This window comes from Lucilia cuprina, chromosome 6, assembly GCF_022045245.1.
Source record: "Lucilia cuprina isolate Lc7/37 chromosome 6, ASM2204524v1, whole genome shotgun sequence".
Taxonomy (NCBI): Eukaryota; Metazoa; Arthropoda; class Insecta; order Diptera; family Calliphoridae; genus Lucilia; species Lucilia cuprina.
In genome coordinates, this window is record NC_060954.1 from 8815116 (window position 1) to 8832096 (window position 16981).

At 27.6% G+C, this 16981-nt stretch overlaps 1 protein-coding gene across 1 annotated transcript in view; it reads right to left on the minus strand.

Moving 5' to 3' along the window:
- The window catches only part of LOC111688681 (putative mediator of RNA polymerase II transcription subunit 26), a 55456-nt gene extending 40224 nt beyond the window's left edge, over positions 1-15232 (minus strand). Inside the window, exons 1-2 of the mRNA XM_046955857.1 lie at positions 15212-15232; positions 9938-12631 (exon numbers count right to left, since the gene is read on the minus strand). Coding sequence (XP_046811813.1) covers positions 9938-11390 — 1453 coding nt within the window. The 5' untranslated portion in view covers positions 11391-12631; positions 15212-15232. The remainder of the gene's footprint in view (positions 1-9937; positions 12632-15211) is intronic.
- Between the last annotated feature and the right edge of the window lie 1749 nt (positions 15233-16981).

A 16981-nucleotide genomic window follows, 5' to 3' on the forward strand; every position in this document is an offset into this window, starting at 1 on the left:
TGAACTAGAACTGAACTAGAACTGAACTAGAACTGAACTAGAACTGAACTAGAACTGAACTAGAACTAAACTAGAACTGAACTAGAACTGAACTAGAACTGAACAAGACCTAACATGGAACTGATATGAACCCAAATAAGGTTTAAAATAAAATGGTAAAAAAAGGATATATTGCTGCCAAGAAAACAATTTGTACGATAAAAGATCTGTTCACGATTTAAAATTTTAAAACATAATGCACAAATGACAAAAATTTTTCTGTTTTATAAAAAATGAATTTTTAGTTTTTTAAACATTTAGATTTTTATTTCGTTTCTAATATTATGCCTTCATCTATTTCCCCTGGAAATTGCTTTCATTTTAATATTTATGTATGTATGCCTTAGTAAGATGTCTGGCCTAATTTATGTCTTTGCTTTGTTATAGAATAGAAAAAAATATAAAATAATATACATTTTTAAGGACTTCGTTAAGACGGCTTTGTTATAGTTAAGTTTAGGTTATTAAATTTTAATTTAAGACCATTAACAAGCTTAAATTGAATTTCTCTTTGGGTTTTTTTTAATCTATTTCGAGAGACCTTTGGTATCCTTTTTTCTGCTGTCGTATATTTGTTCAACTCATAAATCATTGTTTGACCTTCATATGTAGACAGTTTATATATGTCATATAATCTTTTATATATGTAGTTATATGCTATAATTTAACTAACAATTGATATAAATATTTTCTTACATTTTTCTTAAAATTTCCTTTTAACATTATGTTTGTACATTTAGCACTCCTACAGCAGTGTTAGGGACATATTTGAAAAGGCATTTGGTATATGAGTTAAAACCACTATAAATTGCATTATCAATCCTGGGTGTTGTAATATAATTTATAACCGTCTTTAAGTGTAGGCAATGTTCATAGGGAAAACCATAAAAAGTTCTATTTAGATACAAAAAAAAATACGTCTCTATAAGGAATAACCTGAAAAATAATAAATGTGTGACAATGTAGTAGTAAAAAGCATTACAAAGTAAGCACCAAGAAAACATAAACTCACCACAGGACATTTATGGTTTAACATAAATATCTTTATTAGAGTGAAATGCGTACAGTTAGACAAATTTATATAAAAAAAATACAAAACAACATGTCCTTAAAGCATAACCATATATAAATTATAGCTTTTCCATAAAAGAAAAAACCACCCAACTAAAGCAATAACAAAAACTCAAGACAATAAGGAAAAAAAAAGGTTAAAGGGTTTTTGCTATTACTTTCTTTCTTGTTATTGTTTATAGCATGGCCAGTTGTTTTTCTTTTATTTCAAAACAAAAATAAAAGGATAATACAAATTTATTTAAGTAACAAAATAATGAACCAAAAAATAAATTTTAGTTGTATTATTAAAAAAAAATCCTTACTACTTCATAACCTTACGCAAGGGATTTTTTATTAAGCACATTATTTCTACTAGTTATAGCAGTAGCTTCTTTTGTTGTTGTTTATTATTTTGTTAACCCTTGTCAATTAGTTGCAAAGTTGTTACCAACATCAACACAACAAAACACCAACATTAACAACGACAGAAGATCCTTAAACAAATTAGTTACATTTACAAGTTAATATATATATGTTTGTATATTTGTTTAGTGGTTGTATCGTGGGTGGGTGTTTTTGTGAAACATAATTCTAGGAATTTAAATTTATTTAATTTCAACAACTGTTTTGCGTGCTAAAATTATAACATTATGCAAAGTAATCATAGCAAGTACACTAAAAAAAAATGTTTCAAAAGATGACAGAAGTAAAACCAGAACTAGAACAGAACTAGAACAGAACTAGAACAGAACTAGAACAGAACTAGAACAGAACTAGAACAGAACTATAACAGAACTATAACAGAACTAGAACAGAACTAGAACAGAACTAGAACAGAACTAGAACAGAACTAGAACAGAACTAGAACACAACTAGAACAAAACTAGAACAGAACTAGAACAGAACTGGAACAGAACTAGAACAGAAATAGAACAGAACTAGATCACAACTAGAACACAACTAGAACACAACTAGAACGCAACTAGAACGCAACTAGAACACAACTAGAAAAGAACAAGAACAGAACAAGAACAGAACTAGAACAGAAGTAGAACAGAAGTAGAACAGAACTAGAACTAGAACAGAACTAGAACAGAACTAGAACAGAACTAGAACAGAACTAGAACAGAACTAGAACAGAACTAGAACAGAACTAGAACAGAACTAGAACAGAACTAGAACAGAACTAGAACAGAACTAGAACAGAACTAGAACAGAACTAGAACAGAACTAGAACAGAACTAGAACAGAACTAGAACAGAAGTAAAACAGAACTAGAACAGAACTAGAACAGAACTAGAACAGAACTAGAACAGAACTAGAACAGAACTAGAACAGAACTAGAACAGAACTGGACTAAAACTAAAAAGATTTGTATGATTTTTTGCAAAGTGTATGGAATTTTTTTGGTTTATTTAAATTTGTGTGAATTAATGTGCGAACACTATAGACATGTGGTTGTTGTCGTTAGAGTTGTATTATAATTTACATTTGGAGCGCACCCTAGGGTGCATTGTAATTTATTTAGTTCACAACTAAACACACTACCTACAAACTCTACTCTACGTATACTTTAAACAATAATATAATGTGTAAAGTATTATAAACAGCAACAACAACAACAACAGCAGCAGCATTATTATTATCTACATACATCATTATCACCATGACAAACTCCTTTGCCAAAGATTATCATGATGATAAGACTTTTGCTTACGAGTTAATAATGTTGCAAAGGATACAGAAAATTCTAAAGTTTATGTTAAATAATTCACTAATTAAACATAGACGCGACAAGCGAACAGTTGTTTTAAAGGCAAATGTAAAAACCTTATCCCTGACTAATGTCCGTGTAATGGTTGCCATGTTGGCAATTTTAAGCGCTGCTGGTGTTTGAAGTTTTTTTTCTACTATCCTTTGTTCAAGTTGTGTTGTTGCTAAGCGAAAAATTACACATTTATTGCTTGACAGTAGTTTTCACTTTTAAATTGTTTGATTAAGTATTTCTTACTGCTGTTGGGTAATTTGAGTAATTTTTCCCTGTTCATGAGGAGCATCGTGGTCAGTTAACATTTAAATTAAATATTTCAAGTGTGAAATTATGGGTATTAAAGAGATAATTATCATTATCGCCAACATCATTATCATTATCACATACATTAAACACTTTATTTCTTATTAATAAGTTTAAGTGTGAAAGAATGGTAAAATGCTATTTTCTATTTAAGTGTAGGTGTTGCGAAGTGTATACTCTCTCATGGTTTAGGAGGTGTTAACAGACGTGGGTCATATTAGTATTGCGTAAATTAGTCAGAAATTCAGTTATCTGAAACTTTTAAGAGTTTTGTTGTTTTCTAAATTGCTTTAATTTCATAGGTGGCCCTTTTTAAAACAAACAACTGCTACAACATCAATACCAAAAAAAAAAAAGAGATCCTTTTGAAAAAAAAAACACTTGAATGCTAAGTATTTATATTTCAAGTAAATAATTTGTTATTTTCTTTCAAGTATTTACTTTTACCAGGAACCTCATACTAAATTATATTTTATAAAAAAAATCATTTTTTTCAACAGGCGTCTTCTTGTCTCGTTTTCTAGTGCATCATCACTTTTAACACACACACACAAACACAAACACACTGATTATAAAATATATATTTTATATGAATGAATAGTATTTTTACTTGGCCGTTCAATATTACTAAGAGAGAGTGTATGTTTGTGTTTAAGAATAGAATATGTGACATAGTTTTTCATTTCATTTATTTATTTTCTGCTTTCCCTCTACACTCTTCTCTACAAAATGTAATATTTAGATATTGTTTTTGTTTAAATTATTTGTTGTTTACTTTGGCATTTCTTTCAATTCATCTGCACTTGTAAATAAAGTGCAGAGTTAAATAGATTGAAAGAGAAATGACAGACATGAATACATACTAACATGCAAACACATATACATAGAAAGAGGTTAAATGAATGTTTTTTTTTTTTATTTAAATAAAACATCATAAGATCATAAAAATAAATTGCTACTATCAATTATAATAGAAAGAATCATAAATAAACAAATGAAATTACAAACAATTACTTAAAGCCAAAAAAAAACAATAACAATTTTCTTAATTTATAAAAAAGAATATATGGAGAACATGTAAAGTTGGAGATTTTGAAAAAAAAAAACAGTTTTGAAATGGCGCAAGATCAGAGTTTAAAAAAACTTGTTAATAAAACTAAAACAGAACTAAAATAGAACAGAATTAACACAGCGCTAGAATAGAACAGAACTAGAACAAAACTGGAACAGAACTAGAACAGAACTAGAAAAGAACTAGAATAGAACTAGAACAAAACTAGAACAGCACTAGAACAGAACTAGAACAGAACTAGAACAGAACTAGAACAGAACTAGAACAGAACTAGAACAGAACTAGAACAGAACTAGAACTGAACTAGAACTGAACTAGAACTGAACTAGAACTGAACTAGAACTGAACTAGAACTGAACTAGAACTGAACTAGAACAGAACTAGAACTGAACTAGAACTGAACTAGAACTGAACTAGAACTGAACTGAACTAGAACAAACCAGAACTGAAACTGAGTAACTTAGTATATTTTTTAAAAAAGTAGTAACATTTAATTTTAGTTTTTTAACATAAAATTTTCGTTTTAAACATTTGAAAATTAGCATTTATTTTAGAATTATTATTACCAAATTTTATGTTATTTTACCTATAGGCAGTAATATTTAATATTTCCTTGAATTTATAATTTGAAGGCTGTTAATTTTGTGTTTATTTTTTGCCATTTTTCCTGTAAATTATGCAGGCACATGTGTTTTGGTTGAAGGCAATAAAATGTAGGGAGAAACCACATAATATATTGACTGCAGTAAAATGATATTATTGAACATGAAAATTCAATTATATTTTTAAAATTAGAAAAGGAATACAATGTAATTTTAAAAACCAAAAAATCAAAATTAAAATTTGCCACAAATAGATAAAACTTGAATGTTCGTCTTTGGGGGTGCAAATAAAAATTGTGAATTTAAAAAAAAGGGGACTTGTTTTATAGGGTAATGGTTGTGAATGTGTGATGGGGCATGGGGAATGGGGGTGTGTTGTCATGACTGCTGCCATTATCTACATCATCAATATATAATCAATGACAATGTTCTTTTTTTTTTGGTTTTCATATTTTGTGCCTTTTTGTTTTAAATTTGTTTAAATTTATTTTATTTTTTTTGAGGGGGTTTAGGGACCAGTGGGGTGGCTGTAGTGTAACAGTATGGTTGCTGTTTCTTTTGACATGTTTCTGTGTAATTTTTTCCTTGACAGTTAGCAGCTTATGTTTATTATCCTTGTTACGCATGCACATGTTTTTTTTTTTTTTTTTTTTTGTTTTTTTGCTGAATTCTTTATAGGGGAATGAATATGTAAGTGAAATGCCAACTTTACGCACGTAGACATGATGACGACTTATGAACCTTGAACATTAAGCAAACGCAAAAACAAGAAACACTTTATCCAACAAATTGAGAAATGATTTTGAAATGAAAATTTCAAAAAAAAAACACTTTTACTTATTTCTATTTGCTGCTATTTCTATACATTATGAATGTGCTTCATTATTTATTCTCTGTTTGAGAAAAAAAAAAAGATTCTAATATTGTCAAGCTTAGCAATCATATACATATATATTTACATCTGTATGTATGTTTGAATATTAAAAAACATTTAGGTTTTAAAAATTATAAATTTAGAAAAAGCATCCTAAATCTTTCATCCTTAAACATTAAGTAACAAACCAACAACATCATATCTTCAATTAAACTCATTATTCAGTAGCTCAAGGGCAATATCATCATGATGATCATCATTATCATTATGTTATATTGTCCCATTTGCCTGCCAGTCTCCCAACCGAAAACAAAGTAATGCGTTTGTCATGTTAACACAGCAGTTTAAGTAATTTTCCCATATATTTTCAATAAAAAACACATGTCCTGCTGGGTCGCCTAACGTTGTCCTTGTTTTAAATATGAACATAAAAAAATATGTCAAATGGACAGTGTCTGCCCTGCCAAATTCCAGGATAATAAGCTAAAAATAGAATAATTGTACTGGTTTTCACACTCTCAATTTTAAAACGTTCTCTTTTTCAAATACACACGCACTCTTCACATGACTTTTGAATAGCGGAGGGGGTCCTAGTGTTTAAGTAAATGAAACAATCAAGTGTGTGTGTGTATGTAAGTGAATAGAGTAATTTGTGTGTTAATTTCAATGACTTATGCTAATTTCTAATGAATAAACTCATTAATCTGTCACTTAGGTCAGGATTTAAGTTTGTAAACAGATTAAATGAATACAAATTGAATTGAAATTTGAAAATTTTGATGGATTGGCTAAAGCAATAAAAATAACAATAAATACAACTACAAGTATCTAAACAGAAACAATAAAAGTTAATTTTAAAATATTTAAAAAAAATCTTAAAAAAAACAAAATTAAGATAAATATAACAAAAAATTATATATATTTTTTAAACTTTAATAAAAGGATATCTAGCAAGCTAGTAACAGGTGTAAAATAATAATCAAATAAGTTTATCATAACAAAAACCAAATAAAAACAACAACCTGTAAAAATAACTTTTTCCATAAAAAACTTAAACTTTTGATAATAAAAGCATAAAAACTTATGAAAACCTAAAGAAAACAACATAAATCTTAACTTTAAGCTTAAAATAACTTAAAAGTAATAATTTTTAAAAAATATTAAAAAATTTTAAACATTTTCCAAAAAAAGGATATATAGAAAGCTACCAGGATACTAACAATATCAACAAAAAAAGTATAAAGGTTTGTGAGGCAACTGGAAATACAAATTGTAGAAATGTATTTTTTTTAATTAATCCAAATTTTTTAAAATTATCAAAAAAAAAAAAAAACTAAATATATTCAATTTTAAAGCTTATACTTAAGTAAGTACAAAACTAGTTTTAAAACAAAATTTTTTAAAAATTTCTCAAAAAAAGTATATATGTGGAGTTTGCAAAATGATGAACATTTTAAGAAAACTTTTATGAAAATGTTTAAGGAACAATAAACTACAAATTGTAACATTGTTTTTATAAAATTTTTTGAAACAAATTTAAATTTATGAAAAAAAGAAGCCGAGAAATAAAACAGAGATTTTCCAAAGCCTTAATTATGCGAAGTAACCTTAGAAATATCATTTAGCTTTTAAAAACTTAAGTTTTAAAATAATTCTGGAAATTTTGCAAAAAAGGATATATGGCGAAAAACTTAAGGATAAGAAATTAAAGCCAAAAACAAAGGGAATGTTAAAGGAGCTTAAAACTACAAATTGTTATTTTGGTTTTATTGCAATCAAAAGCAAAATTTTTAAATAAAACTAAAATTTTGTCGGAAAAAGGTAAAATGCTTCCCGGTAAACCCCTTTTAAACCTTATTCAAGTTATAAGTTTATAAAAACCACAACAAGTCTATAAAAATTTAACATTTAGCATTTTAAAACTTAACTTTTTAAGCAATTTTTGAAATTTTACAAAAAAGGATATATGACGAAAAACTTAAAGGATAAGAAATTTTAACCAAAAACTAAGAGAATGTTTAAGGAGCTCAAAACTACAAATTGTTGTGTTCGTTTTATTGTAATCATATGCAATAATTGAAAATAAAAATTCAAATTTCGCAAAAAAAAAGATAAAATGCTTTCCGATCAACTCTTTTAGAGTCTCACAAAAGGAATATATGCATAAAAATGTTAGTGAGGTTATTTAAACTTTAAATCCAAGTAAATTTTTAGAAATTTTTAAAATTTTTGAAAAAAGGATATATAAAGAACACCTACTAGGACTAGAAATTTAAGTAATTAACTGTGGCAATAAGTTAGGCCTATAAAATTTGCAAATTGTAAAACTATTTGTCTTGAAAAGAAATCAATTTGAAATTTAAAAATCCTTATTAAAGGTGGGAATATTAAATCTTATAAATTTCACAAGAGTTTTGTTTAAATAAAATTTGAAAAAAAATTACTTTTAGTTTAAAAAAAAAAACCTTAGCGTTTAAAAAGATTTTGGGTTTTTTGAATAAAGGATATGTGAACATCACTTGAACGTCTGCGAAATCATAGATTATTTCACTACCGTCCTTATGATAAGATTAATCTACAAATTGTAAACTAATCTTGAAGCAACTTTGGGTTTAAAAACCTTGTTTTTATAAGTTTGTAAGAAAAAAGGATTTCCTCCTTGAAAAAAAATTAAGAATGTTATAAAACGTTATAATGCTATCAAAATAATATTTTATTTAAATTTTCTTAAAAAAGGATATATGACCAGCTCTTAAAACTCGTACAAAATGTACAAAATTTCAATGCAGTTTTACTCTGCTAAGTAACTAACAAGTTGTAGACTGATTTTTAAACAATTACGATGATAAATACCACAGTTTTTTTTTAAAGAAGTTTGAAAAATTCAATTTTTTTTCAAAATATAATATTTGTATTTTTTTTTTTTTAAAGAAAACCATACAAATTCCAGCACTGCTGCAAATTAAGCTAAATTTTAATTTTGCTGAAAAAAAGGATATATGACTAGCTCCTAACTAACTAACAAATTGTACAGTATTTCAATGCAGTTTTGTCTTAAAAAGAATTTCACAAGTAGTAATCACATTTTAAAACACTTTCATTAAAGAAAACTGTTTTTTAAACAAATTTTTTTTAAAACATTTTTCTTAATTTTTGTTTATTTTTATGAGAAAATTTTTTAATGAAATTTGTAAAAAAAATCAGTTTTGGTAACGAAAGCCATAAAAAATTTAACTTTATATCAAATAATAGTAAATTTTTGATTTACTTTAAAAAAAGGATATATAAACAGCTCCTGATATACTAACAAATTGTTAAAAATTTTCAAATAGATTTGTTTCGCCTAATAATACACAAATTGTAAACATATTTAAAAGCAATTTCGTTTAAAAACAAACTTTGAAAAACAAGGATAAAAAAATTCATTGAAAAAAAAATTATAAAAAATTTTAATTTATGTAAATAGCAACATAATTATATGTTTAAATCATATTACTTAAAGTTTTTTGTTAAATTTTAGAGAATTTTGTTTTTCTCACAAAAAAGGATATATGAACAGCTTTTGAAATAGTAATAAATTATAAAAAAATTTTATTAAGTTTTGTTAGGAAAAGTAATCCTTAAATTGTAAACGTATTTTCAAAACATTTTGGTTGGAAAACATTCGTTAAAAATTAAAAACAAATCCTTTTCAAAAAATTTTTTTGAATTTAAAACAAATTCTTTATAATTTAAACACTTTTACCAGCAGCTTAACATATGTCATATGCTGATTACAAAACTAAATATGTTACTTAAAAAAGATGTCCTTCTTATTAAAAGGATATAAGAAAAGGATATGTTATAACTTTTTGTAGCTTTTTTTGTTTGTGTTGGTTAAACATAAAATATGTTTTTCTTTTTAGTTTGTTTTTAAATAACTAGCAAAAAAAAAAAGAAAAGGACAAAGAACTAATGAACAAAAAAAGGATATTGTAGAAACTTTTTTATTAACTTAACTTTGTATGTATGTAAGTAAGGTTTGGCTTATTTGGTTAATAAAGTAACATTTTAACATATAACAAAAAACAACAACAACAACAAAAGAAAGTTAAATATTAACAACAAGTTGAGGTTAATAAAATGTTTTTGTTTTTTTTTTTTTTTGTATTGCTTAAAAGGATTAAGTCCTTTCTTTTTCAAAATGGTTTAAGAAAAAGTTTTATATATTTAGTTAAACTTACCAATTTGTGGCACATCATATTGCCTTTGTCCACGCGCTGTGCGCAACATTAGCTGCGAGGCTAAACTGTGAGGCGAAGATACACCCGCCGATGAGGCCAAACTGGCCGGATTTAAACCCGATCTTTTATGATTGGGATGTTGTAGTTGTTCTGGATTTTGTTCTAAATTTGCTGCATTAAGTGATTTTTCCGATTTGTTAGCCGCCGAAGATGAGGAGGAGGAAAATTTTGTTTTATCTTCTTTATTGAGTTGTGTATCATGTGTGTTTTGCTTTTGTTCGGAATTTTTCAATAATTGTGCGGTATCGATTGGTTTGTTGTTGTTGTTGTTGTTGTGACTATTGATTCTAGTGGTGGCGGTGGCTTCAGAATTGGCCAGTGATAGTTTATTACTGCTTAAAGTCTTGAAATGGTGTAATGCTGGCTGTTGTTGTAGCGGCTGTTGTTTGTTATTCTTTTGTCCAAATATATTACGCGGTAATTGTTGCTGCTGCTGTTGCAATTGATTACGCTTACGCAACCATTTCTGCTGCATGCGTATGTTATTGCGGTATTTGTTATTAAATTGTTGTTGTTGTTGTTGTTGCTGCTGTTGATGATTTAGATTTTGTAATTTCTGTTCTTTTTCAAAGAAATCTTGCAGAACTTGTTGATTTTTATCCATAGTAGCCTCATGATTTTGATAATTATGATTTAAGGGCATATGATGTGATTGCGGCTGCTGCTGCTGTTGTCTAAAACCAGGGAATTGAGGCATTTGCTGATGATGTTGCGGCTGTGTCTGATAATGATGCTGCAGTCTTTCTTTATTTTCCTCCGCCATTAACTCCTCTATATAGGCATAGCCATCCATATCGGGAAACATATCCTCTTCTTCCTGCACCGGTTCCAATTCCATAAAATCATCTAAATCCAAGTTATGAGGATTTTCAAATTCCCTCTCCACTGGCTGGACTATGCGACCATAATCGTATTTACCGTTGGTAGATCTTAAAGGATCAAAACTACCACCGCCACCGGAATCATAATCTTCCTCATCATTGAGCGGCTGTTTGACAACATTGCCAAACATAACATTACGTGCCTGCTGTTGCAGCCAGGCTGAATATTCCGAGTCCATATCCTCGGCTGGATGCATTTTAATGCGTCCCGTTATAATGGGTCGTCCATGATAGCCCGATTCTTCGGCGGTTTGTTTCACCAAACCCATGACCATTAAACGTTCCCTTTCCAATTGAGCCAAATCGGCCAGTTCCTCATTTAAACGATTGCTGGTGCTTTGAAAGGGATTCGTGGCTGAGGGTTTAGTTAATTGAGCTGCATTGTGTGTAGGGCCATTATTGTTGGAGGGGCTATTGGAACCGGCCGTATTAGAGCTGGTTAAATGCAAAGCATAGAGGCCGCTATTTACCAGCAGCACACAGACTAGTGTCTGTAGTAGGGAGAAGAACATTTTCTTTTTATTGAGTTTTTGCAGGTATTTGTTAAAGTCGGGTATTTTTGAAATTTTGTAAATTTAATGGAAGGGCTGTTAGGATGTTGAAACTTTTCGAGGAGTGTTAGTTTTTGTAGTTTTGTAGAGACAGCTAAATCTAGTTAATAATTTTAGGCAGCCGTTGTTTCATTATAAGATTAAGTTGAAAAAATTTTCAAAATTATTATTCTTATTATTTGTGGCTGCTGCTGCTGCTGCTCTTGTTGTTGGTGAAGGTTTTAGCAGGATAATTTGATATTTTGCCAAAGGCAAGTTTTTGTTTTGTTTTCTTGCAACCAGCACAAGAGGGTAAGGTAAAGCAACTAGAAGTTAGGGTGTTGGTTTGTTGGCTTGTTGCTTCCGTTTAGCTGTTTCTTTTATTCTATTACTTTTGCTATTCTGTCTCTGTAACTCACTCTCTTTCTCTCTCCGTTACTCCCTTGCTACTATATCTTCCCTTTTTAGCAAGATTTTCTTTTGCTGTTTTGTGTATTTTTTTATGTTAAGCTGTTCTGGGTTTTAACATTTAGCTGTGGAATGGTTTGTCTATTTGTTAAAACTCTATTGTATTTTAACTTTATGTTGAGCAGTCTTTTATTCTTGTTGTTGTTGTTTTATACTATTTATATATGTTGCTTTCAACTTGTTGTTTTTGCTGTTGTTGCAAGCTTTATATGTTTATATGTATATATTGTGCTATTACAATGCGAGTTTGTTGTTTTTTTTCTCTATCTGAAACTATTTAAGCAAATGTCTATCTATTCTTTAACAATTGTCTGTTTGTCTGTCTGTCTGCCGGTATGGCTGACTGCTTTATTTAGCTGTCTATTCTATTGTTTCAAAATCAATAATCAATGTTGTTTTTTGTTTCTTCTTTTGCTTTAGTCCAGCAATTTGTTTGAGTGTATTTTCGTTGTTTGTTAGTTGAACGTTGTTTTTTTTCGAGTTTTTTTTTCTGCTGGAAGTTGTTGTTATTAAACTCCTGTTGTTTGCTGGTTGTTTGGAAAGTTTAAGTTTCCTTTTTTTTCGTTGCTTGAAATATGTATTTCCTTAGATAAATTTCTGTTTTATATTGGAAGTTTGTTAAGCTGCTCTACAGCTTTTAAATCTATTGTTTATATGGAATGTTTGATAAATGTTATTCTTTAAAAGGGAATAGTTTTTAACACTTTTTTGTCTTAAAGTACTTTTTTAAATACTTTAGTTCACTTTTGTTAGATCTATAATGATTAAAAATTTTGGTTTAATTTTTGTTTAAGTTTTTAACATAAAGTACTTGTTTTGGTACTTTTTTTCGTTTACTTTTATTGGAGTTTTCCTAAAAACACTTTTTTGCTACTTTTTCTCCTACCATATCATTTTTTCCCTAAATATCAACTCTTTTTCTAGAAGTTTTTCTAAAAAGTACTTTTTTGGTACTTTTTTCTATTTACAAAGAAATTAACCTTTAAAAGTATGTAGAAAGCTTACTTTTAAAGTTCTCTGCAAAGCAATCTATTATTTTCCAGCAATTTTTATTGCAATTTTTGCAAAAAGTACTTTTTTGGTACTATTTTCCTTTCCTTTAATAACAATTTAAAAGTTTTTATGTATATTAACTAAATGTCTGTCCATTTTCTTTGACATTATCCTAAAAGTACCAGGAAAGTACTTTTTATATTAAACAACACATTTTCTCTTTTATAAGTACTTTAATGGGGGATTTTTGGTAACAAAAAGGTAACTTTTATTTACTTCTTTAAGAACCTTTTTACAAGCTTTCTGTTTTTTTTAATAAAGTATTGAAATTTTGTACTTTTCAGTTATTTGTCTCAACTTTAGTTAATTTTCCAAAGCTTTGTTTTATCTTTAGTTTAGAATCATTAGTAATCTTCTCAGACAAATTTCTTGTAACTTATAAAAGCTTTTTCTTCATTTTTCCTAAGTTAAAGCTTATTTTGTTGCTGTTGTAAGTTGATAGCCTGAATGATAACTCTTCAATTTGCTTGGTGTCTTTAAAGCTTAAGTAGGCTTAAAGTTATGTTTTGGTAGCTTTTATCATATAGCTTTTAATCGTTATCAAGTTTGTGGCATTGCTTTAATAGCTTTCTTACTGAATTTTCACATTCTCTAGATCATTACATAAGCTTTAACTTAACTAACAAAGATTCTTATTGTGATAAATTAAATGGAGATTTTAGAGAAAAATTTAAAACTTTTAAATACAATTACTACTCTTAAAGCTTGTCAACGTTTGTTTAAAGCTTTCCTTAGATCTAAGGAATACTTTCAAAAGCTTTCACACTTAATGTTACTACTTCTAAAGCTTGTCTAAGTTTGTTTATAGTTTTCCATAGAAAGAGTACTTTTAAAGCTTTAACACATCTCATCACAGCAGTCAAAGCTTTTAACAATTTGTCCTCGTGTTTTGTAAGCTTTTCCTTTATCTAGTTTTAAAGATATTTACGGTTTTATATGAATTGTTTAGAAGTTTTTATAGCTTTTCAATACCATTTGTGTAGACGTTAGCTTTTTTTTGCTAACAAAAATTATATTGTTTTGTTCCTTCGGCTTGTATAAAGCTTAAGGAAGTTGAAAGCTTTTTCTTTTATACTTTTCTAAAACCCTCTACATTTCAAGCTTGAATATAATTGTTAGTATGTAGATTTTTGCTTCTCAAAGTTGTCTACAGCTTTATTTAGGTTGTTTTGTATTAGAAGCTTAAGAGAGCTTTTAGCATTTTGGTTTAAACACAAACATATTCAAGTAAGCTTTGCAAACTTTTGGAACAAGTTCTTTATATATGATTTTCAAGCTTGAATATATTTGCTTGGAGCTTGTTTTAGAACTTGTATAGAAAAGAGCTTTAATTCCAGTTTGCAATACCAAGACTTTTAAGATATTTTGAGTAATATTTTGGTTCTTTTACAATTTAAAAAGGTTTTAAGCTTTACGAAGAGTAGCTTTTTGATTTCTGATTATTGATATCTGATTTTCAAGCTTGAATTTGTTTGTTTAAATATTTTTGTACAAGAGGGAGCTTTAGTTCGAAGCTTCTAAAGTCCTTTAAAGTTTAAAACCCTAAGTGTATAGCTTTTTGTTTTAAAGTTTAGAATACTTGTTTTCTGTTTGTTTTTAGATTGCTCTAGATCTTTTGAAAAGTTTTGAGTGGGAGTTCTTGTTCTTTAGAGTTTAAAGCTGTACAGAGAGTAGCTTTTTGATTTAAACTTTTCTAGAATAATTATTTATCTGATTTTCAAGCTTGAACTTGTTTTAGAGTTTTCATATACTTTTAATTCTTTTGTTTTTAGAAGAGAGCTTGGGTTCGAAGCTTTTAAAGTCCTTTTATGTTTTAAAGCTTAAGAAAGTTTATAGCTTTTTATTTAAAAAGTTAAGTATACTCTTTTTATGCTGCCAAGACTTGTGTACGTTTGTTTTTAGATCGTTCCAGAACTTTTGAAAAGTTTTGAGTAGAAGTCTGTCTTTTTTTAAGTTTAAAGATTTACGAAGTAAGAGAGAGAGCTTTAATTCGAATACATTTATGCTTAAGCCTTACTTTTTTGCTTTAAAGTATATAATGTTTTTTATAGAATTTTCTCGATAATTTGTATAGTTCTGAGTAGGATTTGTTTTTTTTAGGATCTAAAAGGATCGCAGCTTTTTGTAGCTTGTTTTAAGCTAAACTTTAGCTTTACTTTAATGCTTGTGTTTTTTACATGTTTAATGATCTTTTAATTAGATTTGGAAAACAGTTAGCAGTCTTGCTGTTCCTATAAATAAAACTATATATTTTTTAAAATTTCTTTCTTTTTTCCACTTACAAAACCTGGAAAACTCCAATTTTTTTCTTGGAAAAACTTTTAAATCCTTTTTTGCAAAATTTAAAAAAAAACACTTTTTTCACAAAAAATTTTTGTTAAATATTTTGTTAATAATTTACTTGTTTTTTCCACTTTTACTTGCCGTCGGGCTTTATTAAATTATTTTGATTTTCTTTTATTTTTTGGGTAATTTCTTTAAGTATTTGATTATATTTTGGTTTTGAAATTTCTTTTATTTTGAATTTTTTTTTATTATTTTTTTCTTTAAAAGCACTTTATGGTTTTTGTTGGTTTGTGTGTTTTAATTGTTATGTTTTTAACAGGAACTTTAATTTTAATAAAATTTTCAAATTGTTTTGGATTTTTTCTTTATTTTATTTTAATTTTTTCGTTTTTTTTTTTTTTTGAAGCAGCAAATCAACCAGTTGCTTTCGTATTTATAAAGGATATAAATTTTATTTAAGTCCTTTAGCTTACGCACACCAATTTGTGTATGGGTAAGTGTGTGTGTGTGTTCTTTTTCAAGTGTATATGTGCTGTTGTAAGTGTGTATTTGTTTTGCTAGCAGTTTTTCTTTTGCTTTTAGCTTTTTGTTTTTCTTTTCTCTAAAGACAAGTTATTTTTAGTGCCGTGTTTCTTTTTTATTTTTGGTGTATATTTTTAGGCGTTTTATTTTTATTTTTTCTTCTTCTAACTCTTAAGTTTCCTTCAACGTCTTTTTGTTTTTTCTCTAAATAACTTTTTTCCTTAGACTTTTTAGCAAAAGTTAGATAACTAGTTAATCCTTAGGGAATAACTAATTAGTTTTTGTTGCTGTTGTTGTTAACAGAATTTATTGTTTGTTTTTGTCTTTTTAGTTCTCAAACTAAGAAGCATTTTTTTGTTACAAAACAAAAAAGAAAAACTTTAAAATTTCTTATTGTTTTTTTTTTTTTTCTTTAAATGAAAGGAACTTTTTCAAAATGTTTTATTTTTTTTTCATACAAATTTTTAAAGAAACTTTTTTTAAGAAATATTTATTAATTTTTAAAAAATTTTTAAAAAAAATCTTAAACACTTTTCTTTACTTTTCTTCACTTTAAAACACTTTTTCTCACTTTATAAATATCTAAGTTTTCTTTCTTTTCTTTCTCTAAAGAAAAATCTTTTTCACTTTTAATTTTAATAAATTTTCTTTCTGTTTATTTTCTTTAAATTTGTAATATTTTGTTAAACAAATTGTTTTAATTTTTTTTTTTAAATATTATTTTTAAATTTTTTTTTAATAACAATTATTGAATTAAAGAAAATTTGTCCTTCCTATCATATGAACCGACGAGCAAGGACTCGTCGTCTCAGCAGGTTTCGCCTGTTTGTCTACTGTAAAAATTCTCGCATTCGTTAAGTGCTGCTGCTACTTGCGTTGTGTTGTTTGCCTTTCTAATGTCGTTATATTTACAGTCCTTTCGCCTGTTCGCTCTGATATTTGTTATTGTAGTGTATTAGTTGTTGCTGTTCATATTGTTTTTGTTGCTTACAATATTCTATTCTATGTTCATTCACAGTATGAAGTGTTTTTTCTTCTTATATTCATTCTTCATTTATCCATACTTTACTCACAATAAGTTGTTGTTGCTACTGCTGCAGACCATGCTGCTGCTGCTGCTTTTCCTGTATACTATGTATAAAGTAGCTAAGTAAGTAGGTATATACATTGCTACAAACATATGTGTGCTCTTAAGAGCATTTATAATATGTTTCGTTCATTCGTTTTGTATTTTTTTCTTTTTT